The sequence below is a fragment of the Peromyscus maniculatus genome, chromosome 13 (genome assembly GCF_049852395.1).
Source record: "Peromyscus maniculatus bairdii isolate BWxNUB_F1_BW_parent chromosome 13, HU_Pman_BW_mat_3.1, whole genome shotgun sequence".
NCBI classification, from domain to species: Eukaryota; Metazoa; Chordata; class Mammalia; order Rodentia; family Cricetidae; genus Peromyscus; species Peromyscus maniculatus.
In genome coordinates, this window is record NC_134864.1 from 54542050 (window position 1) to 54569453 (window position 27404).

Here is a 27404-nt window from a genome sequence, read left to right on the forward strand (position 1 = left end):
TTAAAGGCGTGCGTCACCCCCCCCCCCCCCCCAGCTCCTTACTGAAGTTTTTATTCATGTTAGAGAAACTGGCTTCTATGAGTTTTCTATGTTATTTTAAAGTTTATATTTTTTGCCGGGCAGTGGTGGCAATGCATGTCTTTAATCCCAGCGCTTGCGAGGCAGAGCCAGCCGAATCTTTGTGAGTTTGAATCCAGCCTGGTTTATATTTTTCTCCTAGGCTTGACCCCCTTCAGGGACACTTTTTAGTTGGTATGAATGGGATAGTATGTTTTATAGCTTGTGAGAATTTGTGGCAGTTCATTTTATTTATTTATTTTTAGTTCATTTTATTTTTCAGTATTTATTTTGATGGATATTCTATAATGAAGGAATGTATTCTTTGACATACAAATTCATATTAATAATTTCAACATTTAAAGTATATTTCTTTTACTAATTTTTTATAATAGGTTGCTAAAAAGTAACTTGGAATTTGATTAGATTTTTTTTTTTTTTTTTTTTTTTTTTTTTGGTTTTTTGAGACAGGGTTTCTCTGTGTAGCTTTGCGCCTTTCCTGGGACTCACTTGGTAGCCCAGGCTGGCCTCGAACTCACAGAGATCCACCTGGCTCTGCCTCCCGAGTGCTGGGATTAAAGGCGTGCGCCACCACCGCCCGGCTTGATTAGATTTTTTAATGAAACTAGGAATGCTAAAAATATTTTGGTGGAAAACTGTAACTGACAAGGCGCAGTTAAGTAATTTGGTTGAAGTTCACTAAGTAGTCTAGACAAAGAAGGAATAATGTTTCCCTTTATCTCCTTAGGATAGCAGTGAGATACATTTCAAAGTGAAAATGACAACACATCTCAAGAAACTCAAAGAGTCATACTGTCAGAGACAGGTGAGTACTGGGACTCCGCTCCGACAGTGCTGGGCCGGAGCTGCTGGCTGAAGGTGGTTAGGAGACGTCTGTCTCACCATTAGAATGTTATCTGTCATTAACCATACACTGTCCTTTTCCTCGTTACACCATTTCAAAGTTTAATTAATAAGATAGAGAAAAGTAACTCACTTTTACTGACTGCTCGACTGAATATTTTTGCCTTGATGGTTTGTATCTGTATATAACAATAAAAGCAAGTCTTTTTTGTGATTATTGTGAAATTTCCCTGTGTTTCTAACCATGAGTTTTAGGCCTTATATCAAATTTAAATCTATAATTAATATATTTTCTTGGGGCTAGGAACATGACTCAGCAGTTAAGAGCACTGACTGCTCCTCCAAAGGACTTGGGTTGGAGTCTCAGTGCCCACTTGGTGCCTCACAGCCGTCTGCAGCTGCAGTACTGTGGGCCTGATGTCCTCCTGTGAGCACTGCACACGTGGTGCACAGACGTGGAGGCAGGCAAAACATCCACATACATAAAAAAATACTTAGAAATATTTTCCTTTACACACAATATAGACTGCTGCTAAGTACGTACCATATTTTCAAGCATATTTCAAGGAATTATCTCCTTTAAAAAAAAATGTGTATGAGGGCTGGAGAGATGCTCGGGGGTTCTAGAGGACCTGGATTCAATTCCCAAAACCTGCATGGCAGCTCATACCTGTCTATAACTCCAGTTTCAGGGCTTCTGACACCCTCACATAGATATACATGCAGGCAAAACACCAATGAACACAAAATTTAAAATGTGTGTGTGTGTGTGTGTGTAGTTGTCTACATTAACACATAACATCTTATACTCACAAATAATAAAAATTTGGGGGAAAGTTCATGAATAAATAAAATCTTCAGCTAAAAATGTTCCAGGATAGCCAGGCCTACATAGTGAGACCCTGCCTCAAATACACACATACACACATACATATAATAAAAACGAATGTAAGAATGTACTTTATGCTGTGCATGAGGTGCACCTGTAATCCTAACACTGATGAGGTGATGTATGTAGGAAGAGGTTAAGAGTTCAAGGTTATCATAAGAAATTTGAGACCAGCCTGAGCTGTATGAAACTATCTCATAAAGCTAAAAACAAAACATCAGAGATAACCAAGGTTGAATTTTTTGTTTGTTTTGAGTCAGGGTCTCTTACACAGCCTTTGCTGACCTGTAACTCACTATGTAGATCAGGCTCTCCTGGAACTCAGAGATCCTTCTACCTCTGCCTCCTAGTATTTTTTTTTTCCTCCCCCACACAGCCTTGGCTGATCTGGAACTCAGTCTATAGACCAGGCTGACCTCGAACTCACAGAGACCCGCCAGCCTCTGCGTCTCAAGTGCTGGGATTAAAGGCATGTGCCACCACCACCCGGCACCTAGTATGTTTTAATTTCTTTGTAATTTTTTTTTTCAGGGACAGTGTTCAAACACCCACAGATATAAGTGTTTAAGTTCAATAGTTGTTTGGGCTTTTTTTAAAAGTTAAATTCTATTTGTTCGTGTATGGTGTTTTGCCTCATGTGTGTCTGTGTACTATATACATGCAGTGCCCTCAGATACTAGAGAGGGCATTGGATCCCCCAGGAATGGAATTACAGTTAGCTGCCAAGTGGATGCTGGGAATTGAAACTGAGTCCTCTGGAAGAGCAGCCATTTCTCTAGTCCTTAAATAGGTGATTCTTTTTTTTTGTTTTGTTTTTTGTTTTTGAGACAGGGTTTCTCTGTGTAGCTTTGTGCCTCTCCTGGATCTCACTTGGTAGTCGAGGCTGGCCTCAAACTCAGAGATCCGCCTGGCTCTTCCTCCTGAGTGCTGGGATTAAAGGCGTGTGCCACCACTGCCCGGCTAAATAGGTGGTTTTTGATTCGCACTTCTAGTGAAGTTATTTTCCTCTAAGTGAATCATCTCCGCTTTAGCTATCATGTTGAAATGGTTAGAAAATACAAACATGTTTTGTGGCATTTAGATCTGTTCTGTTATATATATTACTGTGCCTTAGCTAGCTACCATTTGCATTACCAAATTCTTGGGATTTGATGTTTAAAACCAGTTTTGCTTATATAGTTAGAAGCTAGTAAAGGCAGTTCCTTGTTTTCCCTTACGCTAGCTCAGACTTAAGGGGGAGGTGAATGTAGCAGTGGTTGGGAGGGTAGGCTTATCAATCGTTTTGGGCTAAAATTCTTAGCTAGCTTCTTTTATCTATAGGCCGTAAGTTCCCTAGTTGTAACATGAAGATGAGGTGGTAATACCTTATTGAGTCTATGCAAAGAGCATTGTGACTGCATATAAAGCACTTGGTAGGATAGCCTTCCTAACAAATAATTAGTTCTCGTTATATGGTAATTAGGGTTGAATTGGTGGTCAAAGTTTATGACCTTTGTAGCTTGTTAAGCCATTTTATGTTTGTTTGTTTGTTTTTGGTATATCATAGTTATTTATACCTAAGATATTTACACACACTTTCTCTTTCTTTTTTAAGGGAGTTCCAATGAATTCACTCAGGTTTCTCTTTGAAGGTCAGAGAATTGCTGATAATCATACTCCAAAAGAAGTAAGTATGATTTCTTTTCTGAGTCAAACTTGAAATAAGTAAGATTTTGGATTGAAAGGGTTAGGATTATAGCTCAGAGATGGAGCATGTACTTAGTATGCAAGTGTCCCAGAATTTGATCCCTGGCGCCAAAATAAAAGGAAAAAAGGAACAGTTTTTAGAATTTATATTTATTGCGTGTATGTTCACATGTTCATAAGGGTCATGATGCATATGTGGGAGTCATTTCTCTACCATGGGTTGTAGGTCCAAAGCCTATTGCAACAACCTGGGGACAAAAAAAATTTTTTTCCTTGGGTCTCAGAGGTTAAGAATACTTGTTCATACAGAGGACCTGGTTTCAGTTCCCAGCACCACATAATGTATCATTTGTAACTCCAGTTCCAAGGGATATATCTTTGGTTTGGTTTTTTGAGACAGGATTTCTCTGTGTAATAGCCTTAGCTGTCCTGGAACTTGATCTGTACACCAGGGTAGCCTCAAACTCACAGAGATCCTCCGGCCTCTGCCTCCCCCTCCTGAGTGCTGGGATTAAAGGTGTGGGCTACCACCACCCAGCTGAAAACAAATCTTTTTTTTTTTTTTTTTTTTTTTTTCAAGGCAGGCGTGGGGACAGGGAGATATTTGCTGTGTAGCTTTGGTGCCTGTCCTGGCTGGATCTCGCTCTGTAAACCAGGCTGGCCTGGGAACTGACAGATCCGCCTGGTGTGCGCCACCACTGCCTGGCCTTGTTTTTGTTTTGAGACAGGGTCTCTCTACATAGCTCTGGCTGTCCTGGAATTCACTATGTAGAGCAGGCTTGCTTCAAACTCAATCTCATAGCCCAGGCTGGCTTGGAACTTACTGATGGCCTTGAACTCCTTACCCTCTTCCTTCCATTTCCAAGCCTTAGAGGGTTATTAATTACAGATGATCCTTGTATCTTCTTGTACTTTAAAATAGTGACCATGTAATTGCAGCCAATGTAAAAATGTTGCTTTTATAGTTTAGTGTTAACATATTTCTCTTTTCTTTCAGCTTGGAATGGAGGAAGAAGATGTGATTGAAGTTTATCAGGAACAAACGGGGGGTCATTCGAGGGTTTAGATAATTCTTTTTATTTTTTTCCTTTTCCCTCAATCCTTTTTTATTTTTGAAAATAGTTCTTTTGTAATGTGGTGTTCAAAATGAAAATTGAATACTGGCACTCCATCTCTTTAGAACATCTGGTAATCTGAATTCTAGTGTTCAATATTCATTATTGGTTGTTTTTGTTGTGCTGATTTTTGGTGATCAGACCTCAGCTCCCTTAATATTGCCCTTCTTATTTTAAAAGAATTCATGTGTGCACAGAGAGGCCACTCTTTTCAGGACTGTGCATTTTCAGGTTTGTGACGATAAAAAGAACGACCAGTGGGAGCTTTTCTGTGACCTCCAATTGGCCCTGAAGTTCTAGCATGCAGTTGCTTCACTCCTGGACTGTGATTTTCAGTGGGAGATGGAAGTCTTTCAGAGAACTGAACTGTGGGAAAATGACCTTTCCTCGGCTTGAAGCTACTTTTAAAATCTGAGGGTCTGGACCAAAAGAAGAATATCACGTTTGTAGTCAAGATAACAGATACAGTGAGAGGAACAACTCACTCCAAAGATGGCTTCACTGGAGAGAAAGCAAGCATCCTAAGAGTCGAACAGGCATCTGAAGAGCCCGGGAAAGCTGTCATTTTCATCAGCAGTTAGTGATAAAGTTCCTCATGCAGAGTGTATGCAACAGACACTGCTCCTTTTGATTCTGTTTGTACTTTGTGGCCTGGGACATGGGTTTTCAAGGGACATCGTCTGTACCAGCTTCATTAAAATAAACAATATTTGTAAAAACCGTACTAAAGCTCCTTTTATTTTAGTTTTGTAGGGAGAAATGCCCCAGATAGGATTTTCTTGCTTGAGTGTATTTCTTTAGTACTGTACAGTAATGACCTTAATGACTTTGAAGCAGTGGGAGTTACTGGGCTGCCTTCTGAATCAAGCGTTTAGTTAGGCCTTTTTAATGTCTTTTTAGATTGTGCTATTCTTAGAGGGTGCGCATGATACCATTACTGTTGTTTTTTCCTCTTTAAATCCCAATGAATCACAGAATTATATATATGTACACATCCAGTTTCATGTTGTTCTAAATACAGTGCCGTCTGGCTACTTTAGCAAATAAACCTATCTCAGGTGCATTTTATAAAGTGTTAACAGCTTATTACCTTTCTCAGGTAACTTGCTTAAAAAGTAGATTGCCTGAAACTTATATTTGACCCTAACTTTAAAATTATTTGTATTGTACAAATTGGAGCTTTTAGACTGTTCCCTGGCGGTTCCTTAAATTGTTACGTTCCTTAAATAGTAACTGGAAATTAGGTTCAGTTGTAGAAAATCTTTGAGTTGCAGCATTTGTCAAGATCAAATAACATATTTGATTGGTTATTTGAACTGTTCAAAATTCATGAATATGTAATTCATCTTAATTTTTGAATCTCTAAATGAAGATTCAACTTTTAGTGGTGGAGCGTAATTATAGAAGTAGTTTTTGTTTTAGGGGTTTGGGGGAAGGTCTTCTAAAGTAACTGCACTCCACTGTTGGCCTAAAAGATGCTCAACTGCTATAGTAGTGTTGTTCACACAGACACTTGGAAGTAAAAGTTCAATAGATGTTTGGAAAGACCCCAAGCAGTATTTAGTAGCCACTCTGTCTGGAGTGCAGCAGCCTACATTTGCAAAAGGGAGAAAAAAATGAGCAGTAATGGTTTCCTTGCATCTTTATTCATGAGTGTATGTTGATTAGTTAAGTACTGTTGAATTTGCAAGTAGGGTTGACCAGCATCGGAAAAACAGTGACATTTAAATTTACTATGATCGTAACCATAGTGTTTGGCCATTTTATTTCTGTTTTACATGAAACAAGGAGTTACTCAATTCCTGCAGTATAGAATAGAAAAATTAGCTAAATTTCTAGACTGGAGAAATGTAATCCCTGTACAAAGCAAAATCCTTGTGAGTGTTAGTGGGGAGTCACCTCTAAATACTGTTCTTTACTTGTGGACAGTGTGATGATTAAAACGTCATTGTCAATTTGCCTGGGTTTAAAGTCACTCTGGAAAGACCTTTGGGTGTGTGTCCAGAAAGTTTTGAAGTGGGAATTCCTACCCTAGGTGGGGGTACTGCCATTCTGTGGGTCCAGGACTGAATAAAAAGGATAAAATGAGATAAGTGCCAGCATTCAGCATTACACACAGGGTTTCTATGTGTAACAAGCTGGTCTGAAACTCACAGAGATCCACCTGCCTCTGCCTCACCAGTGCTGGGATTAAAGATATGTGCCAACCCCTCTCAGTGAGATGATGGGGGTTGTATAGCCCTGGCTGGCATGGAACTAGCTCTGTAGACCAGGCTGGCCTTGAACTCAGGGATCCACTTGCCTCTGTGGCTCTCCTGTGCTAGTGCTGGGATTAAAGACAGCTGCCACCACTGCTTGTGATGTTTTGTTAAAAGGCACATTTATTTATAGACATTAAAGGAGTCATTGAATGACTTAAGACTTCTGATACCAATCTTAGAGTTTTATGAGTAGTTTCAAGGCAGAGTTGGGAATAAAACCTCAAGATTTGTTCGTTCTCAAGAGTCAAAAATAGTGAAATTCTGAGGTGATAGTTCTATTTCTTTGCTGATACAGCCTCCAGGAACTACCTGTGGCCATTGAGCATTTGACTGTGGCTAGTATGGGGGACGAATGTTCTAGCTTTAACAGCTACATGCTCACTCAAACATGCTGCTCTAGATCTGTCCTTTGAGGATTGGGAGAATTTCCTCCTGAAAGAGCTTATTTTGCTCAAGTAAACCTGTATTAAGTGATTCCAAACATGCCTTCTAAGATGTTTGTTTTAGATTCCAAGGATGAAATTGTGGTTTGGTCTTCTAGAAGGACTTCTTAATATATGATTAGCTCTTCTTAGCTAATCCAGAGTTACTGCATGACAGAATTTCCATTCACCATCAACTCTTGAACACATTGAAGTACATAGGGCATCCTATGTTGGAGACTAGTGTTAGTGTCTCCAACTGGAACTGTGGATTGTAGTTTAGGCATCAAGGCTCTTGAACTTAAGGTGGTCCTAAAAAAACACAACAGGATTTAAGTAAGTGAAAAGTTAACTGGGTGTGTGGAGTGTGCGGGAATGCTGGGAATAGGTTCCAGGGTAAAGGAAGTGGGAGGTATGGGTTGAGGTAAGTCAGGTAAAGTGGAGCTAAGTGAGCTCAGGCTGGAGCTTTGTTATAGAAGTATACTTCTGTCACCATTTCTTAACTTACTGTCTTGCTTTCTTCTAGCCTTACGGCTTGGGGATTCGTAGGAACCGGAAGTATGAGTAGACCCACGGTCTGGAGATGCTCTGTGTCCACTGCAGACCACTGGCTTCCTTTAAGAGTTCTTGTTGAAAATGAAGGTGTTTCTCCAAAGCAGCTTTTTGCCTAAGGAGACAACCCCACCCCCAATCCCAAAAATGATTAAGCATTCAGTAGAGTTTTGGATTTGGGTTGTATGATGACCAGATTTGGGCTATTGGTTGCAGGTTTTAGTGGAGATCATACTCTTCATTTAGTGCCTTTACAAGAGAGGCATCATGGGATTCCTACCAGAAAAGTAAGAAGGAAGGAGGTAAATCCCAGGTCTTAAACTTGGGTTGCTGGAAGGGATTGCTTTCCTTGTTGCTTGCTTTATTTGGTTGTTTTTGTTTTGTTTTGTTTTAGATAGGGTTTCCCTGTGTAGCCCTGGCTGTCCTGGAACTTGAAATTTAGACTGGGTTGGCCTGGAAACTCACAGATCTGCTTGCCTCTGCTTCCTGAATGCTGGAATTAAAGTGGATTCCCTTGCTCTAGAGTTGAGGGAACAGGACAGTGAAAGTACAAGAGTAGCTGTCACAGATGAGGTAAAGCCAGTCGGCACTGAGTTCTAGTCCTTGGAGGAGGGAGATTACCCATTACTTCTTTGGTTTCCTGTCTCAGCTACTTGTGTTGGTTTTACATAATCGCTCTAGTACCTCGATGATGACCGTCAGTTCCTCTTGGAAAGTTGGGCTTCTAATAGTGTGCTTTTGTCTCTTTACTATTACTACGGCACATGATGTCTGGACTGTTGAGGCTGAATTAGGACTTTCCTAATAACCTACTTTGTGATTCCCCTAACAGCTGAGCAGAGTCCAGGGAGGGAACAACTCGAGGTTAATGAAGTCTTGAGAGTTCTGGTGCCTTCTCTTTCTGGACCTCTTAAAGAGGATTATAGGCTCAATTTAATTTGTGGAACATTATAACTCCGGGGGGGGGGGGGAGTGTTTAGGTTTAATGTCGGGAACCTGACTTTCCAGGTTGTACCCCTGCCATCAGTTTTAAGACAATCTGACTGCAGCTCTCCAAGTAGCCTTCCAAGATCCCCCCTTCTGCTGTTGCCTCCCAGTGCTGGATTCTAGGCCTGGGCCACCACACCCAGCTCACCTTTCAGCTTTTATGGTTGTGAAGGATCAAAAATGCTCTTGGCCCTAGGTAACCTACTTTGTAGTTCCTTGCGGTCTTGGTCCTACCTCCCTGACTTCACCCAAAGCACGATTTTTCACCCTCATCCAGCAATGCTGAGCTTTTATTTATTCAACATGTCAGTCTCATTTCTTCCCTCACACACTGTTCACTGTTGTTTCCTGAAATACAGGTTCACATTCTCATGTTTAAAATCTCACCCTTTATGACATCCCTTATGAGAGGTCCTGCTGGGTCACCAATCTAAACTACGCTTCCTGTTACATCTTTAAAGTTGTTCTGCATAGCATTTGTAGCTAGGTTAAAAAACAAAAACATGGCCAGTCATGGTGGTGCATGTGTTTAGTCTCAGCATTCGGGAAGTAGAGGTAGGTAGATCTCTGAGTTGGAGGCCAGCCTAGTCTACAGAGTGAGTTCCAGGACAGCCAGGCCTGTTAAACAGAGAAACCTAAAAAAAAAGTCTCAAAAAACCAAACCAAGGGGCTGGAGAGATGGCTTAGCGTTTAAGAGCATTGATTGCTCTTCCAGAGGTCCTGAATTCAATTCCCAGCAACCACATGGTGGCTTACAACCATCTGTAATGGGATCAGATTCCTTATTCTGGTATATATATAAAATATATGAATAAATAAATCTTTAAAAAAATAACCAAAAACATTGTCTTTTTCAATATCTCTCTATACTTCTGAATTCCTAGAGTCTACAATTTGCATAATGTATCTTGGTATTGGCCATAACTCACAATTGGTCCCGATGGAGATCTTGCTCCTCTTTTACTGAGGAGTTGAACTCAGGGCATAATTTGAACATTCTACCAAACTGCTGCACCCTAGCCCTGGGATTCACCCCCCCCCCGCCCCCGGTTTTTCGAGGCAGGGTTTCTCTGTGTAGTTTTGGAGCCTTTCCTGGATCTCACTCTGTAGCCCAGGCTGGCCTCGAACTCACAGAGATCCGCCTGGCTCTGCCTCCTGAGTGCTGGGATTAAAAGCGTGCGCCACCCCCACCCCCGGCTCACTTTTTTTTTTTTTTTTTTTTAAATGGGATTCACTTATCTGTAAACCAGAAGATCAAGATAAACGATCTCTTAAATTCCCATCTAGCTTCAATACAAGTTCTGTGATAAGCCACGACAGAATCCTGCGATGTCGGAGCAGAATTTAGCCCTGCTGTAGGTAGGGCTGAGAGAACTGCTTGTTGAAGGCGGTGCAAGGTGAGCGCTGGCACCAGGCGGGCACGCCTCTGAACACCCCGGACCCCAGCTGGTGCCCAGCTCTCCAGTAAGTACCTGGCTTGCTCCTGGGCAAGCTTCACGGCTTCCTCCAGCGCCAGCCTCGCTGCCGCCTCTTCCTCTTGCCTCCGCGCCTCGGCCTCCCGCCTAGCCTTCTCTTCCGCTTCTTCCTTCTGCCTCTGGTACTCCAGCCGCTCTTCCTCGGCCATTGCCATCAGGCGTTTCTGTTCTTCTGCGAACTGCATTTCCAGTTCCTTCTGCCGTTGCTTCTCGGCCTCTGCAGAACAGAAGGAGGCGGGCTCAGCAGGGAACACCACCCGAGCAGTTTATATTGCCGCTCTACCCTTTTAATCTTTGAGAGCCTCTGGGGGGTTCCTAACCCAAGTCCTCTGGCCGAGCGCCTGTGGGTGGGGATTCAGAAGCCTTAGGGAAGACTTTCCCCATGGTTGAGTTCGTGGGGTAGCGTGCTGCTGGGGGAGCGGAGGGGGAGCGGCAGACCAGGGTCAGGAGAAACGTCCTACTTGGCTAGACTGACTAGTCTAAAGAGTACGGACCGGGAAAGGACCACAGCATCGTCTGCGGAGCTTTCCACCTCGTCCGGAAAGGTCTGCGGGGAGATTATCTGCTCCACACCGGGAGGAAGGTGTGGCCTGAGGCTCTCCAGACCTCTGCGACTGTCTCTGCCTGCCAGGGGGCAGCCCTTGAGCCATGCTGACCGGGGCAGTTACCGAACCAGAAGTCCGACCCTGCAATCACTCCACAAGAGTCTTCCGTTCATATCCCATCCTTTTACCAACCCTCTAGAGTCAGACATAATTACCATCTGGGGCAAAAACAACTAGCTTACACATGTGGAGGGCTCTGTGCACCCGGGCCTAGGACAGGAATAAAAGAGTGGCCGCGGCGGGTTGAAAATGTTTTTGGTCCAGGAGACCGGAGATACAGAAAGCTCGGGGATTCTCTCACCAGCCCTCTCCAACTCCTCCTGCTGCTTTTTCCTCTGCAGTTCTTGCATTTTCCTCCGGAGCTCCTCCTGCTGCTGCCGGGCTCTCTCCTGGGCCGCCTGCAGCTGGAGCCTCCGCTTCCTCTCCGCTTCCTCCTGCCGCTGCCGCTCTTCCTCCAGTCTCTGCTTTCTCAGGCTGGGGGCACAGAAGGTGTCAGAGGAAGGGCAGAAAACACAGCCCCAGCCAACTGCCTACAGGCTCTGTAAACTTCAGGAAGCGCCCCTCCAGGGAGCAGGTTTTTCTACAGCAGGGATCGAAGGGCAGAGGTAACAGACTGACAGGGGTCTAGAGGAAGAAACCTAGAAGTTTCAGCATATAGCTCAGTGCTGTTGCCCAGGATTTAAGTGCACTAAGTTCTCTGCACTTTTTCTTTCTTTCTTTCTTTCTTTCTTTCTTTCTTTCTTTCTTTCTTTCTTTCTTTCTTTCTTTCTTTCTTTCTTTCTTTCTTTCTTTCTTTCCTCCCTCCCTCCCTCCCTCCCTCCCTCCCTCCCTCCCTCCCTCCCTCCCTTCTTTCTTTCTTTCTTTCTTTCTTTCTTTCTTTCTTTCTTTCTTCTTCTTCTCTCTCTCTCTCTTTCTTTTTAAATTTATTTTATGTGCATGGGTATTTTGCCTGCATGCACATGCATATCCCCTGGAACTGGAGTTAGACAGTTGTGAGCTGCCATGTGGGTGATGGGAATTGAACCGGGGTCCTCAAGAGGAGCTGCCAGTTCTCTTAAGCACCGGGCCATCTCTTCAGCCCCCTTATTTTCTATTCTTAAAGTACGGATCTTGAAATTCTTGCCTCTTAGGGTTGAGGAGGCTAAGTTCGATCGAAGACCCATGGAAGAGCCTACCTAGTAGAGTACCGAGAACGGCGGGAGCTTGATAAACGTGGGACTGAATTTCAACGCCTTCCCACGAATTCCCCCTGAGCATCTATCTTGGGTAACCCATATGGTCAAGACAGGATCTTATCTCTGGTCCAGGTTGTTCCTGTGATTTCGTGTCAGGGCATGAGCCTCAGCACTGAGCTATGCCCCTGGGGAAGGTTTGCCCCGCCTTGGGTCTCGGGGCTGCTGGCCCACCGGATCTCCTCAATGCGCCTCTGCTGCTCCCGTTCCAGCTCCTCCTTCATCTTCTCCGCTCTCTCCAGCTGCTCCTTATGGAGCCGGGTCAGCTCTTCCTGCTCCCTTCTGCTCCGCTCCACCTCCAGCCACCTCATCTCGGCCCTCTGTATGCGAATTCTGTCTCGAGAAGCCTTCTCCTGCTGCCTCTTATCCAGGAGGGCCTAAGAAACCAGAGTGTTAGCTGTGCAAGGGACCGAGCCAGCGGCAGCCCAGATAGGGTTTTCTCTAATCAGGGACAGACTCCTAAAGCTGACTCCACACGACCACACAGTGGCATAAACTGCCTGTGCCTGGCTGGCTGTGGGGCTGGAATGACCTACATTCAAGTCTTTCACTTGCTTTGGGATTGCGGTGCACGGCTTTCCTGATACGGTCTTCCTCATGGACTATGTCCAGTACTCACTGTGATAACAAAAGTGCCATCATACCACCTTACACCTGTCAGAATGGCTACGATCAAAAACACCAATGACAGCCAATGTTGGAGAGGATGTGGAGCAAAGGGAACACTCCTCCACTGTTGGTGGGAATGTAAACTTGAACAACCACTGTGGAAATCAGTATGGCAGTTTCTCAGAAAATTAGGAATCAAACTACCTCAAGACCCAGCCATCCCATTCTTGGGCATATACCCAAGGAATGCTGATTCATACCATAAAGATACATGCTCAGCTATGTTCATAGCAGCACTATTTGTAATAGCCAGAACCTGGAAACAACCTAGATGCCCATCAGCGGAAGAATGGATGGAAAAAATGTGGTACATATACACAATGGAGTACTACTCAGCAGAGAAAAACAATGAAAGCATGAAATTTGCAGGCAAATGGATGGAACAAGAAAAAATCATTCTGAGTGAGGTAACCCAAACCCAGAAAGACAGTGATGGTATGTACTCACTCATAAGTGGATTCTAGATATAAAATAAAGAACAATCAGACCACAACCCATAGAACCATAGAGGCTATATATATATAGCATGGAGGTCCCTAGGACGACTGTGGCTTATAATAAATTTCGGTTTTACTCAATTATTGAAAAAAAATAGCCAAATGAATGGAAACACATGAACTATGAACCAAAGGCTGAGGGGCCCCCAACTGGATCAGGCCCTCTGAATAGGTGAGACAGTTGATTGGCTTGATCAGTTTGGGAGGCAACTAGGCAGTGTGACCAAGTCCTGTGCTCATTGCATGAGTTGGCTGTTTGAAACCTGGAGCTTATGCAGGGACACTTGGCTCAGTCGGGGAGGAAGGGACTGGACCTGCCTGGACTGAGTCTACCAGGTCGATCTCAGTCCTTGGGGGAGGATTTGCCCTGGAGGAGGTGGGAATGGGGGATAAGCTGGGGGTAAGGGGAGGGGGTAGGAGGGGGGAGAATAGGGGAACCCGTGGCTGATATGTAGAACTGAATGGTATTGTAAAATAAAATAAAATTAGCCGGGCGGTGGTGGCGCACGCCTTTAATCCCAGCACTCGGGAGGCAGAGCCAGGCGGATCTTTGTGAGTTCGAGGCCAGCCTGGGCTACCAAGTGAGTTCCAGGAAAGGCGCAAAGCTACACAAAGAAACCCTGTCTCGAAAAAAAAAAAAAAAGAAAAAAATAAAATAAAATTAAATTAAATTTTAAAAAAAAGTGCCATCATTCTGTCTGGTGTGTCGGAAGGTCTAGCCTTTACAGCTCTAGCTGCACTTCAGAACTGCCCAAGGATCTTTAAAATACAACAGGGCCCCACTTGGTCCAACAAATGACCATCTCGGGGGTGGGGCTCCTGGAATTTTTAAAAACTTGGAACTTGAAGCTGGGGCTGGAGGGCATGGTTCTGGTAAGAGGTTGTTTTAGAAGGCCGGTGGTGGTGCACGCCTTTAATCCCAGCACTTGGGAGGCAGAGGCAGGTGGATCTCTGTGAGTTCGAGGCCAGCCTGGTCTACAGAGTGAGTTCCAGGACAGCCAGAGCTATACAGAGAAACCCTGTCTCAAGAAGAAGAAAAAAAATATATCACCACGTAATAGAGCTGTTTCAGAAAGTGCAGCTTATTTAGGATCATTTCCCTCACATCTGCATTCTGCCCCATGAGGACAGAGCTTCCTCTGGCCAAGAGGAGAGAACACCTGCCCATACCTTGGAAGGGTCCTCGGGGCTTCTCTCTTCCTCAGATTCCATGTTGGTAGTGACACCCATGGCCTGTGTGGGTGATGATCTTCCATCTATAGACACCTGGCTCTCCAGAGCATCATATTCAGGAGAAAGCCAAGGGTCCTCAGCGGCAGAGTGTGAGCGGAGGGGCCCTCCCTCTGAGGTGCCACCTGTGTCCTCGGGCTCGCTCCGCTCTGCTGCCGTCTCCACGTCCCTTTCTCTGTGTGCCCTCTTCATTTTGGTGCCTGGTTTCTTTTCTTTTGGAATTAGCCCTGATTTCTTTTCAGTTTTTGAATCCTTTGACTTCCCTGGGGGAAACAATGGGGGAGAGAGGTAGCTGAGTTGAAGAAATGCGACCTCAACTCCTTCTCTTTAGTAACCTTTTTTTTTTTAAAGACAGTTTCACCGCATCGCTCTGGCTGTCTTGGATCTCACTCTGTAGACCAGACTGGCGTCAAACTCACAGAGATCCTTATCCCTCTGCCTCCAGGGTGCTGGAATTAGAGGCGTATGCTGCCACATCTGGCTCTTTAGTAGCTTTTACGATTAAGCATTTGGTGGGGTAAAGTGGTGTGCATATTCCTGAATTTATCCCCAGAATCTGGGTGAATAAAACCTGCATTGTAATTTCCAAAAGCTGTCCTCAAGTCAGCAGACACCAAAAACATTCAAGACACGGCGTAAAATCTGTCTCTTGTTCCCCAGACCCTTCCCCTCTCCCATAGGACTAAAACTTAAGCATCTGGAGAGCAAGGCTCCTGACCCCACAGGAGAAAGTCTCACCTGTGGCATTTAAGGTGTGCCAGGGGAGAGAGATAAAAAGCCTGAGAACAAAATTGCCAATCCAGGAGGGATGGAGGGCTCCAGGGCAGCAGGACTGCCCATCAACCCAGAACCTTTGTTTACCTCAGAAGGCCCCCTTCCTTACCCGGCCCCCCAAGAGCTACCCGACGCCCACTAAGTCAGCTGGAAGCAGTTTTTCCAGGAGAAACGACACCCCTATTCCTATTCACTTGCTTTTTTATTTTTTAGGTTGGTTTTTTTTTTTTTTTGGTTTTTCGAGACAGGGTTTCTCTGTGTAGCTTTGCGCCTTTCCTGGGACTCACTTGGTAGCCCAGGCTGGCCTCGAACTCACAGAGATCTGCCTGGCTCTGCCTCCCGAGTGCTGGGATTAAAGGCGTGCGCCACCACCGCCCAGCAATGCTTTTTTATAATAAGCAAAAAGTCTGGAATGTTAGGATTCTGTACATGCACAGCTGGTGGGGGGAGGTCCTGTGTCTTACGTCTTACATCATCAGCGGGTACTGGTAACTATGTACCCGCCATGTGGTCATGCAATCCCTCCCTGCCTTAAAAAGCTAGACACGGACCCCCACTCTTTCTTTCTTTCTTTCTTTCTTTCTTTCTTTCTTTCTTTCTTTCTTTCTTTCTTTCTTTCTCTCTCTCTCTCTCTCTCTCTCTCTCTCTCTCTCTCTCTCTCTCTCTCTCTCTCTCTAATAAAGCTCTTTATAACTCTGGTAGTTGTGGCTCTGGCCTGTGACTTTTCCGCCGGTAACCAGCGCCACCAACCAGCACCATTTTACCATCAGTAATAATGACTTGAGGAGAGCAGTCCTGCATTATATTTAGATCAATAAAGATGTAACCGTACAGCAGTGTCACTACAGAAAGGTTGCGTTTCTGGCTGCGGATACAGCTAAGTGGGAGAGCCTGTGCTTAGTGTGTAGGGCCCTAGGTTCAATCCCCAGGGCCGGAAGCAAAGGAAGGTTCCTTCTCATCCTGATGACCGTGGGGCAAGATTCCTGGGGAGAATCTCGGCACATCTGACAAGTCCTGCCCAAGGTCACAGCTCTAATGCGCTGAAAGTTTAACACTTCAAGGGTCAAGGGCATTTGTTTTTTCCTGTTCCTGGCAATGCCAAGGGCTAGACAAATGTACATGCAGAAAGAGTTTAAAAAGCAAACTTCAAAACCAGATCTGTCTCCAGGGGTGTATCCGGTGTTGTCCTTGCAACAAAATGCCATTTGTTTAAAAGGTCTTCAAATCTTGGGAGCGAAAGAGGGTAGGTGTGAATTTTAGGCTAAAGGGAGTTTGGGAGCATCTGAGGTCTTTTGAGGCAAAGAAAGACACTGGGAAGTATGATGGTAGGAGAGGCACTCAGACCCTAATTCATCCTCCTCTCCCTACATGCTCTCGGGATGCCTAGGCTGGGCATCCCTTTCCTGAGATGTTTAGGACCAGAAGCATTTCAGATTGGGGATACTTTCTGCTTTTAGAATATTTACACTTAGTGTGTATAATATAAAGTCCTGGCCATGGGATCCTAGCCTAAGTCTGTAAGTTGTTAATGCTTCATATACACTTTTGACCCTCAGCTTGAAGGTGGTTTTATGTTTCTCTTAAAGTAGCAAGGGATTTTTTATTCAGAATCAAAATAAAACCATGGGCCAAAAACACTACAAGCCCTGAGCAGAGTGCTCATGAGCCTTACACAGTATTTTCAGTGAGGTCAGGTGCAGAACCTACCTGTGGCATCTTGTTGACGTTCAGAAGGTTTCAGACTTGGGGACATTTTGCATTTCAGCTTTTCGGATTACAGACCTCAGCCTGTAGTTATTAGCTCCTAGCAGCAGCAGCAGTAATGTGCATTGGGGCTCGCTCAAGCAGGAAAGGACAAACAGACCCTGGGTCCGCTTGTCCTCTGGTGCCACCCACCCAGACTCTCTCAGCCTCGGGTACACAAACAGCATGGTGACACTCATTTCAACATCCTCTCTCACCATCATCACAGGTTTCTACTACTCGGCCGTGGTTTCCTCTGCCCATGCGCACTGAGACACTGTTACAAAATCAGACTGCAAAGCCAGCGTGGCCAGGTAGTCAAACAAAGCTCGCCCTACAGGAGCCAAGTCCATTGTGCGCATCACCTCCTTGCCTGTTGGAAGTCTTCTGAGCTGTTCCTCACAGACATACGTCCTTACCTCCAGCAGCCTCGGCTCGCCCCAGGGCCTGCCCTTCTCTCTCTGTTCTGGGGGCTCTGGCCTTGTCTGTCTTGGTTTTTTTCTTCCTCTCAGGCTTGTCAACCAAATCCCTTCCCTAAAGGAAGAAATGTAGGAAGAGGACCGTGAACATAGAGGAAACAGAAGAGTTCGTCAAATGAAGATTACTCCGAGAGAACAAGGGGACTGGGGCTGAGGATGAACGCATCTGAGTTCCGGATGAAGCAGACGGCCAGCGTCAGAGCATGGAGTGGGGAAAAGGGCACCTTTTATTTCAAATAATTAGGAAGAATTTCAGAGGAGGAAGAGGAAGAAAAGCCCTTTATGGCCTGCCTTCTTTTTCCATGTTATGTCAGGGTCTGCAGAGCTCGAAGCAAAGGAAACAATTTTCTTGTTTGTTAGTGCGGCCACTGTTGGCCAAGCGATTGAATGCAGAGCCGTCTTTATATTCATAGCTACATCATATGCTGCCTTTGAGAAGACCCCAGGCAGGTAGCAAGAGCCTTGCCAGCCTTTCCCTTTCCCCATGGATGGTGACAACATGGAGGTTCCCTCTAAAAGAGGATGGCAGAGTCGGGCCATGGTCATCTACTTTGTAGGGTTTGGTAATGGGGCCCTTGTCCTTCGGGACGATGCAGCCTAGTGCAGGGTGCAGGGCCTGGTGGGCAGACATCACTGAACCTCGGCCCCTACTGCCCCTTTAGTGAGGTGCTGTATCTATGAAGCAACCTTCGGAAGTCTACACGGAGCCTTGGAGGGGTTCCAGGCAGGGTTTCCAGACCAGATTCTTCATTCCCACACTCACATGACTGATGGCAGCTGAGTTCTGCTGGTCGGACAGTTTTGGATCCAGTTTCTTCTTCTTTTTTCTTCTTGGAGGAAGAGATGCAGCCTCAGAACCCAGCCTCTCTGGGGATGCCAGCTCGCGTTCTAGCAGTCCTCTGTGCAGGCGGTACACATCGTCATCTCCGTCCCTTTGGAAAGAGCAAGCCAGTAGACCAATTTAAGGGCCGGAAATTTCAATGGGAGGGAAGAGAGGAAGTGAACAGATGTCACAAAACAACTGTGATCGGCTGTGGGGATATCTGACACACTCAGGCAACTTTCTCCTCACGTTCCTGTTTAAGCCAGATTAGGAAGGGTGCTCTTCACTTTCGGGGGTTGGGGGTTCCCTTCAGGTAACCCCTAAAACATGGACAACTGGAGAAACAGTTGGCGGCTTCTCATTGCATGTTTACACCTTTAAATGAGAGCTGGTCTGGAGGGTCTGTCAGGAAATCACAACTAAGAGGGGACCCTGGACCAAAGAAAGACGGGCCCGCCTCTGGGGAAGGGTGTCCTCTTCAGGGGGGCCAGCAGCTTTGGGAGGGACACGTGTGGAGCAGTGAGGGAGGAAGGAGACACACACCCAGCCAGTCAGATTGGCTGGGTCAACCCTGGCGATCCAGCAGTGGGGTGACAGGTAGCAGTCGGATCGCCCTCACGGACAGAATTATGCAACTGTAATGTCTTCTCGCAAAGGCTTAGCTGGGAGAGGAAAGTGGCCTTTAAGAAAGATGACCTCAAAGACACACAATTGTCCCCTTCATTCCTTTGCTTCTCTGAGTTTTATTCTTAACCAGATTCAGCCACGACGAGGTCGTGTGTGTTCAGTCTCGAGTGTTCTGGAGTGGTTGGCGTCACAGACTTATGCCCGTGGGTGGCAAGGACAGCAGCCCCGGGGCCGTGTGCCGGCTGGGTGCTGGGTCTCGTCTGGGTCTTTTTTCTTTTTAGTTAAATCGATATATTTACTTTGGTGTGCTAGCCCAGGGCCTTGCTGTGGAAACCTGAGAAATATTTGTTGAGTGAGGTAAATGGAATTTCCTGTAAATACACGAGTCTTTAAGTCCTCCAGTGACACTCTATAAAAACTCACAGAAGTCTGCTTTAGGACGGTGCTAGGAAAACCTCGGTTTCCCCAAGGAGCAAGCCAGCTGCACATGAGCGCCTCAGGCCTGACTGGGTGGCTGTTTTTTTTCTTCCACATTTAGGAATCTGTGCTAAATCCGAATTTTGGTCACAGTAACTGTAATGGATTTTGTGGAGTGTTTCATGCTTTTTTAAAACTGTCCTCTTGATGAAAAAAATAATTCTCTTTGATTATTTCATTGGCTTTGGCTAGGGGAGGGGAGCTGTAATAACCTGTTTAAAATATGTTGTGGGAAAAGGGATAAAAACAAAACAAAACAAAAAGTCTTTACTGACTCCCTCATCATAGAGGCTTCTTTCTGTTGCTTCTGGTTCGTCACACAACTTTTTTGACCTGAGAGTTTATACTGCTGATCTCTAATCACCCCAGGCTCATGGAACCCACAATCAGGTTGGTTCCAGCTGGTAGCAGAGAAGTCTACAGCAGAGCCCACAACCTAAGGAGACTGAGGCAAAGGTCTGGACCAGGCTGCTGGCCAGTGAGCTCATAGTAAGCACACAGGAAGGTGTTCCTGTGTTGGCAGGGATGAGAAGAAGCCATGAAGGTGGCCGGCCATCTTTATTTTGTCCAGAGTTAATGAACCTGAAGGAACCAGGATGAACTGATTGTCCCCAGCCTTCCAGGGGTCCCTGTAAACGTCAGGTGCACGGACACACCAGAAGGCTGCTTGGAGGTGGCTCAAGTTCATTCTTCTCCACCTCACCTGGAATACTTGGATTAAGAAGCTCACTCATCAATGTGTAACCCACCCAGGGGCTGCCGCTTTTAATCCCAGCTGCCAGCATGTTATGGCATGAATCTCAGAAACAAACAAACAAAAAAGCAGAAAGTAAATCAATGAAAACAAACCCCTGATGGATGCAGAGAAGCCGCCGTGGCTACAAGCTGCACACTTACGTGCTTTTCACGGTGTCAGCCTCGGAGGTCCGATTGAGCTTAGCTGCAGGAGTACTGAGGGGGTCAAGGGTCATGCTCCCTGGCTCTGGGTCTGTGAAAATAGAGTATCCTCCATCAGCAAACGACCCAGGCAGTTTTCCCAGGAGGAAATCGGGCAAGTGGAATGTCTACTGGTGCGTCTTGAGCAATGTTGATGAGAGCAATAAGCCTATAGAGGGACCAGTGATGGTGTGTGGCAAGTGACATTAAAATGACTAAAATGTCCTTCAGGAAAGTGTTAGGACAGTCCGTGTCTAGAACCAGAAAACTGTTTCAGCCTTAATCAGGACTCTCACCTGGGTATTTATCACAAGGTTATAATTCAAAAGAACAAATAAGCTTTTGTAACAACTTGTTTGTTTTATTTGTTGGTAATGAAGATTAGAGAGAATTCAACAAAGAAGACTTGGGAAGTGATGTATCCGTGACTGTGGTACTTAAACCCACAGGGAAGGTTTATGTAGCTCAGAGAGAGAGCTTGTTTCTTATGTGCAAGCCTCAGGACCACTAAAAAAGGTTAATGAGTAGGAAAGAAAAGAAAGAAAGAAAATTCTGGCTAAAAAGAGAAATATTGAAAATATGGAAAGGATTTATGGTATAACGACAAGAAGAGCCAGAGACCATAAAAAAGTGGTACGATTAAAGTCTGCAGGAGGCAGAAGGATCACCTCACGTTCCAGGCTAGCTGAGGGTTAATATTCAGACCCCTGTCTCAAAAATCAAACAACAGTCACAAAAATCTAGATGGCTAAGGATTAGAAGAGAAAATAGACAAGGAATATTATGTTAGAGTAGAATATTTATGCATGTTTAAATTTTCTTCTTAAAACCCTAGTGTGGGGGGCTGGAGAGTTGGCTCAGAGGTTAAGAGCACTAGCTGCTTTTCTAGAGGACCTAGGTTTGATTCCCAAGCACCCACATGGTGGCTCACAACTATCTTTAGCTCCAATCCCCGGGGATCTGACACCTTCTAACTTCCTAGAGCACCGGGCACATGCATGGTGCACATATGCACATGCAGGCGAAACATTGGTACACATAAAACAAATATAAAAACATGAGTGAAGCTCCTCTTTGCTGGGCTGTGGTGGTGCACACCTTCGATCCCAGCATTAGGGAGGTAGAGGCAGGCTCTGTGAGTTCAAGGCCTGCCTGGTCTACAAAGCTAGTTCCAGGACAGACAAGGATTTGCAGAGAAACCCTGTCTTGAAAAACAAAATAACAAAACAAAACAAAACAAAACAAAACAAAAGCACCAGTGTGCTTATAACAGTAGAAAGCAAATTGTTTTAAACAGTGCCATCTTTATGAGGGAGGTTTATGCACATTCCCCTGACAACCTGCAAATACCATGGTCAGGCATTACCCACTGTTCAGTTGGTCATGCTCCCCTACATCCAGGGCTCCTTGGTAACTCTGGTTCCCCTTTTCCTTTCTCATACATTCACGTGATAATGACTCTCACACATGGAGCACCCTCTGGGTTTTGGAGTGGGAAAAAGACTGTTAGTGTACAGCGTGGCTGAGGAACGTACCTGAGAATTTCTTTTACTTTGTATAAGTGACATTAGCGGGTAGTAGGAGATGATTACAGTATCTATGGCATCTCCATGACAAGAGGACCCCTGTGAAGATTTATTTCTTCAACATGGTGGCTCGGGGTGGGGGTGTGGAGATTGGGGGAAACTCATTGAAAGCATGTTCGGCTCTGAACAATTTTTTTTTTCCAACTCGGGTGCAGGGATTGAGATGACCACCAGAGGGCGAAATTGTACTGTCCAGAAGCGGAGGCTTAAACTGGTAGTTAACCCCACCATTTGAGATCTGGGGATGTGAGCCAAGGAAGGAGGATTTCTATCACTTAGTAAAATCACCTGAGAGCATAACTCTGCAGAGCGTAGAATAAGATCTTGTGTACTCATTACCCACGGACTTCCCAGTTAGCCTTGTGAGATCTGAATAGTGTCACATATTAGATTCACATTTTCCCAATAAAGAAATGAAGTATTTGGTCATGTGAGAATCACGGCTTCATGGAAGAAAAGAAGTAGGGACACGTGGAAGAGCCAGCAGTATCATGCATCAAGAGAGCAAGCCAGGGAAGCCTAATTTGGCCGATAACAACCTGCTCTCACTACAATTAGCCCACTCTTGAGGGAACACTGAGCCTTTCATGAGAGTGAGGTCCTGGGCATAGAATCAATTTCGGGTTGGTTTCAGAGACAGGTCTCACTATGTAGCCCAGGCTTGCCCAGAACTTAGTCTCCCTGCCTCAACTTTCCCAGTGTAGGGTTGCAGGCATGTGTTAGCACATCAGATGGACTTTCACAATTGCCTTGAATGGATAGATTAATTTAGGGGCGATTGCCTTCTCTTTTCCTTTTTTTCCAGAAAGAATCTTGCTAGGTCACCCAGGCTGGTCCCAAGTGTCACACACCCTGTTTGGGATTGTCATCTTTATGATAATGGTTTCTCCTATCTGTGAACACTATACGCAGGTTATAGAGATTATATCTATTCATGTCTATTTTTCTTTAATTGAAATCATATATTATCCTTTTTTTAAGATTTATTTTATTTATTATACATACCGTGTTCTGTCTACATGTGTCCTTGTAGGCCAGAAGAGGGCACCAGATCCATTACAGGTGGTTGTGAGCCACCATGTGGTTGCTGGGAATTGAACTCAGGACCTCTGGAAGAGCAGCCAGTGCTCTTAACCACTGAGCCATCTCTCCAGGCCCCCATATATTATCTTAAAATTATACTTTCCCATATTTAAGTCTACAAGTTAATAATTAGTAATGAGACTTTAAAAATTAGAGTGAGTTCCAGGACAGCCAGAGCTACACACAGAAACTCTGTCTCGAAACAGAACAAAGATCAGATTATGAGCAGAAGCATCCCTCTTCCCTTTTTGCTCTGTACAGGCTGCTTGCTGTCGAAGCAGGCAAGTTCATGAAACCAGGGCAAATGGCGCTGGTCCTGGCTGGACGCTACTCCGGACACAAAGCCATCATTGTGAAGAACACTGTTGATGATGGCACCTCTCCCTTGTCGTCATGTTCTGGTGGCTGGAATTGACCGCTATCCCCCCCCCCCCAAATGACAGCTGCCATGGGCAAGGAGAAAAATGCCAACAGGACTTCCTTTGTGAAAGTTTACAACCGCAGTCACCTCGTGCCCACAGAGTGCTCTGTGGCTGTCCCTTTGGACAAAACTGTTGTCAACAAGGACATCTTTAGAGACCCAGCTCTGAAGTGCAAGGCCCGGAGGGAGGGCCAAGGTCAAGTTTGAGGGACTATACAAGACAGGGAAGAACAACTGTTTTTTTTCCAGAAGCTTCGATTTTAGGTATATTTTTGTTTCCATAATTAAAAATTTAAAAAGAAAGAAAAAAAGAAAGAAAGAAAGAAATTAGATCGCTGTAGGGGACTGCTGGGAAACCAACTCGTTGAAAACTGATGCATAAAGGGAATGATTGACCAATTATCCTGCCTTCCTATGTAAACTACAATTGGATAATTAAAAGTAGCACACAGGGAATAGTCCTCTTTGTTGGAGTTTCCCAACTAGTAATTGAGGAAGCTGGGTGGTGGCGCACGCCTCTGATCCCAGCACTAGGGAGGCAAAGACATGCAGATCTCTGTGAGTTCAAGGCCAGCCTGGTCTACAGATTGAGTTCCAGGGCACCTAGGGCTACACAGAGAAACCCTGTCTTGAAAAACCAAAACAACAACAGCAAAACTAGTAATTGAGGAAGGATTGCTAGAATTCCATACAGTATCGTGATTTTGCCAGCTCCACTCCTGATGGATCTGTAGCCACCGACATGGACAAGAGACAAGAACACTCTGTGTCCTGAGAGACACAGAACTGGCCTTGCCAAAAGGAAGGATGAAACCTGAGCCTGATTAAGTCCCTAGACCCAAGGGCCGAGTGACAGGAAACAGGAAAGCCGGGACACAAGAAACCACAACAGGAAGACATGGTTAGCAAAATTAACATCACCGGAGACTCGGCAGGACACAGAGACCCACTTTTCTGAGTGTAGACTACAAGAGGGGAAAGAAAGAAATAGAATAGAACCTATCATTTAAACGGCACTTGAAGGCCATATCAACTAATTACAGTCAACTCAAACAAGTACAACCGTGAAACAACAAGAACTTGAAAACTATGAAAGCATGGTCAACCATATTAAAGAATTCTTTGGATTCTTAGGTGTGAAAAGGTCTTAGATACTTTTCTACAGCTGGGATGAAATGTCATGGCCAAAAGCAACTTGGGGAGAAAGGGGTTTATTGGGCCAGTAAGCAGCACCCCTCCACGGCCTCTGCATCAGCTCCTGCCTCCAGGATCCTGCCCTGCTTGAGTTCCTGTCCTGACTGTCTTCAGGGATGAATAGCAACATGGAAGTGTAAACTGAATAAACTCTTTCCTCCCCCATTTGCTTTTTGGTCACAGTGTTTGCTTGCAGTGATAGAAACCCTAAGACGCCCGTCCTGGCGACACACACCAGTAATCCCAGATCTTGGGAAGTAGAGGCAGGAGACAAGGCTATCCTCTACTATATAGTGAGTTCCAAGCTGGCCTGGGCAACATGAGACCCTGTCTCAAAGAACAAAGCAAAACAAAAACAATAATAAATAAAAATAATTTCATTTGCCTTTTGTGCCTTGAAAGACTATGTAACTGATCTGTAAAATCTGTATTTAGTAATCAGTCCTTTTGTTTGTTTTTAGTGGCTTGTCTGTTGTGGTGTGGATCGTAAATGCCTCTCCTGGGTTACGTGCTAAAGGCTCGGCCACCAACCTGGGCTGACATTAGGAGGCAGTGGTACCTTTAGGGGATGGGCCTCGAGGAAGAAAGGTTATCTGGGGTGTGCCTTTGGAGTAGATATTGGGACCCCAGTTCCTTCTTTTCTCTCTTCGCTTCCTGACCACACCAGGCGGTCTGCTCTGCTTCACGCTCTCTGCCATGACGTTCTGCCTTCTGCAGCCCCAAAGCAACAGGAGACAGGTGACCAGGGACCGACCCCTCTGTGACCCTGAACCAAACCAAAGCTTCTACATTGTCTCAGTGACGAAAAGCTGACCAAGAAATCAGCACAGTCTTTCTGTGTGAATAACATCATCTGGGAGTAATGACAGAGTCACCTCCTCCTTCCGGTCCGCTTACCCCTCTTTTCCTTGTAGCGCCCGTGAGGGGGGCTAGCATGCTGGCAGAGGCAGTGATGGAGGGCGTCTGTGTCCCAGTCCCCTCTAGAGGGATGCTGCTGAAGTTTCACTCAGGTGTGATGCTTGACAGCCATGGTAGGACTTCTGTCTATGTCCTAATGGGGACCAGGAAGTCTTTTCCAGTCTTCTGTTCCTACCTTGATTTTTATTTTAGATAGGTTCTCACTATCTTGCCCAGGTTGGCCTTGGATTCTTGGGCTAAAGTGATCCTCCAGTCTCACTTCCTAAGTAACCATTGAAGCTACCCAATAATTTTAAATCATCAAACAGACAAACAAACAAACTTCTCCCCTTGTACAGATATTGAAATTACTTAAAAACTTTTATTTATCCTTATTTTTTAAAAGATTATGTATGAATGTATGTATATATGTATGTATGTATGTATGTATATATGTACACAGTATTCTGCCTGCATGTATGCCTGTATGCCAGAGATGGCACCAGATCTCACTACAGATGGTTGTGAGCCACCATGTGGGTGTGAGAATTGAACCCAGGACCTTTGGAAGAGCAGCCAATGCTCTTAACCTCTGAGCCATCTCTCCAGCCCTATTTATCATTATTATTTTATGTACATATTTGTTTGTTTTTGTGGAGCTGCACATGAGTTGGACAAGCACCCCACCACTGAGCTACACTCCCAGCCTGGCTTTCCCCTTTACTGTGGATAAGAACCACATAAACAGACTTTCAGACGTTGGCCATTTTGAATTTCTGTGATAAACTGAGTTCAGTCACTGAGTATTGTTATTGTTATTTATTTGTTTATTTACAATTTAAGTGTAAGGATTCAGTTAGCTACTGTCTTGGGAATTTCACATTGAGGGGGGTTTCGAGACAGGGTTTCTCTGTGTAGCTTTGCGCCTTTCCTGGAATTTGCTTTGTAGACCAGGCTAGCCTCGAACTCACAGAGATCCACCTGCCTCTGCCTCCCGAGTGCTGGGATTAAAGGCGTGTGCCACCACCGCCACCGCCACCACCACCTCCTCCCGGCGCAATTTCACATTTCTGATCATTAAGACTTGCCGGCCTTCCATCCCCTCCTGGTTTTGAGATAGTGTTTTGCTATATAGCCCAGGCTAGCCCTGAACTTGGTGATCCTCCTGCCTCAGTCTCTCACGTGGTGAGATTATACACACACCATCATGTCCCGTGGTTTTCTTTTCTTATGCTATCTTTATCTCCAGTTTCAGCTGCTCTCTGTTTTGACAAATTTAGGTTCTATGTGAGAAACGAGTGCTCTTTTCTAGAGGGCGAAGGAGTTTTCCCACTCAAAGGCAACATCTGTGTTCTGGGGACACTTTTGGTTTCCACATGGGGCTGAGTGGGAGTGTGCAGGAAGCAGCCTAAGGCGGCTATAGAGAATGAGGAACCTTTTCCAGAAGGAAAGGGAAAGCTGTAGAGCGTGTGTCGTTCATCTAGGTGCTAAAGCTAGACTCTTCTGAGCCCAGGTGGCAGGACCTAGCTGCGTGTGTCTGTGAAGGTCCCACAGGGAACAACTGGGACCCAGGAGCCCGGTGACCTTCATGAGGCTGCTCTTGCAGGGTGCCACCTTCCAGCTCTCAAGTCAGCTCCCAAGTTCACACTTCCCACCTTCACAGAGATTCCTTCTCCCCACAGCCTCTCCCGCCATGGCAGGGCTGGCCATCATGACTTCACCCTCACCCCGTCTGCCAGCTTCTCCCACCATGGCAGGGCTGGCCACCACGGCTGGCTCTTGTCCCTTCTCAGCTATTTGCTTCTGGAGTCCAGAGCCGTGCC

At 45.3% G+C, this 27404-nt stretch overlaps 2 protein-coding genes across 5 annotated transcripts in view; one reads left to right on the forward strand and one right to left on the reverse strand.

The window, feature by feature from the left end:
* The window catches only part of Sumo1 (small ubiquitin like modifier 1), a 147329-nt gene extending 141989 nt beyond the window's left edge, over positions 1–5340 (forward strand). For all 4 annotated transcript variants that reach the window (XM_076550340.1, XM_006975031.4, XM_042260311.2 and 1 more), the window contains 3 exons: positions 806–883; positions 3405–3476; positions 4494–5340. In XM_076550340.1, coding sequence (XP_076406455.1) covers positions 806–883; positions 3405–3476; positions 4494–4562 — 219 coding nt within the window. In that variant the 3' untranslated portion in view covers positions 4563–5340. The remainder of the gene's footprint in view (positions 1–805; positions 884–3404; positions 3477–4493) is intronic.
* A 1041-nt stretch (positions 5341–6381) lies between these two features.
* Kiaa2012 (KIAA2012 ortholog) overlaps positions 6382–27404 on the reverse strand; it is a 117893-nt gene continuing 96870 nt past the window's right edge. The window contains exons 15-23 of the mRNA XM_076550341.1: positions 20362–20452; positions 18301–18469; positions 17478–17592; positions 14482–14804; positions 12320–12522; positions 11215–11387; positions 10306–10525; positions 7803–7961; positions 6382–7606 (exon numbers count right to left, since the gene is read on the reverse strand). Of these exons, the coding sequence (XP_076406456.1) occupies positions 7823–7961; positions 10306–10525; positions 11215–11387; positions 12320–12522; positions 14482–14804; positions 17478–17592; positions 18301–18469; positions 20362–20452 (1433 nt within the window). The 3' untranslated portion in view covers positions 6382–7606; positions 7803–7822. The remainder of the gene's footprint in view (positions 7607–7802; positions 7962–10305; positions 10526–11214; positions 11388–12319; positions 12523–14481; positions 14805–17477; positions 17593–18300; positions 18470–20361; positions 20453–27404) is intronic.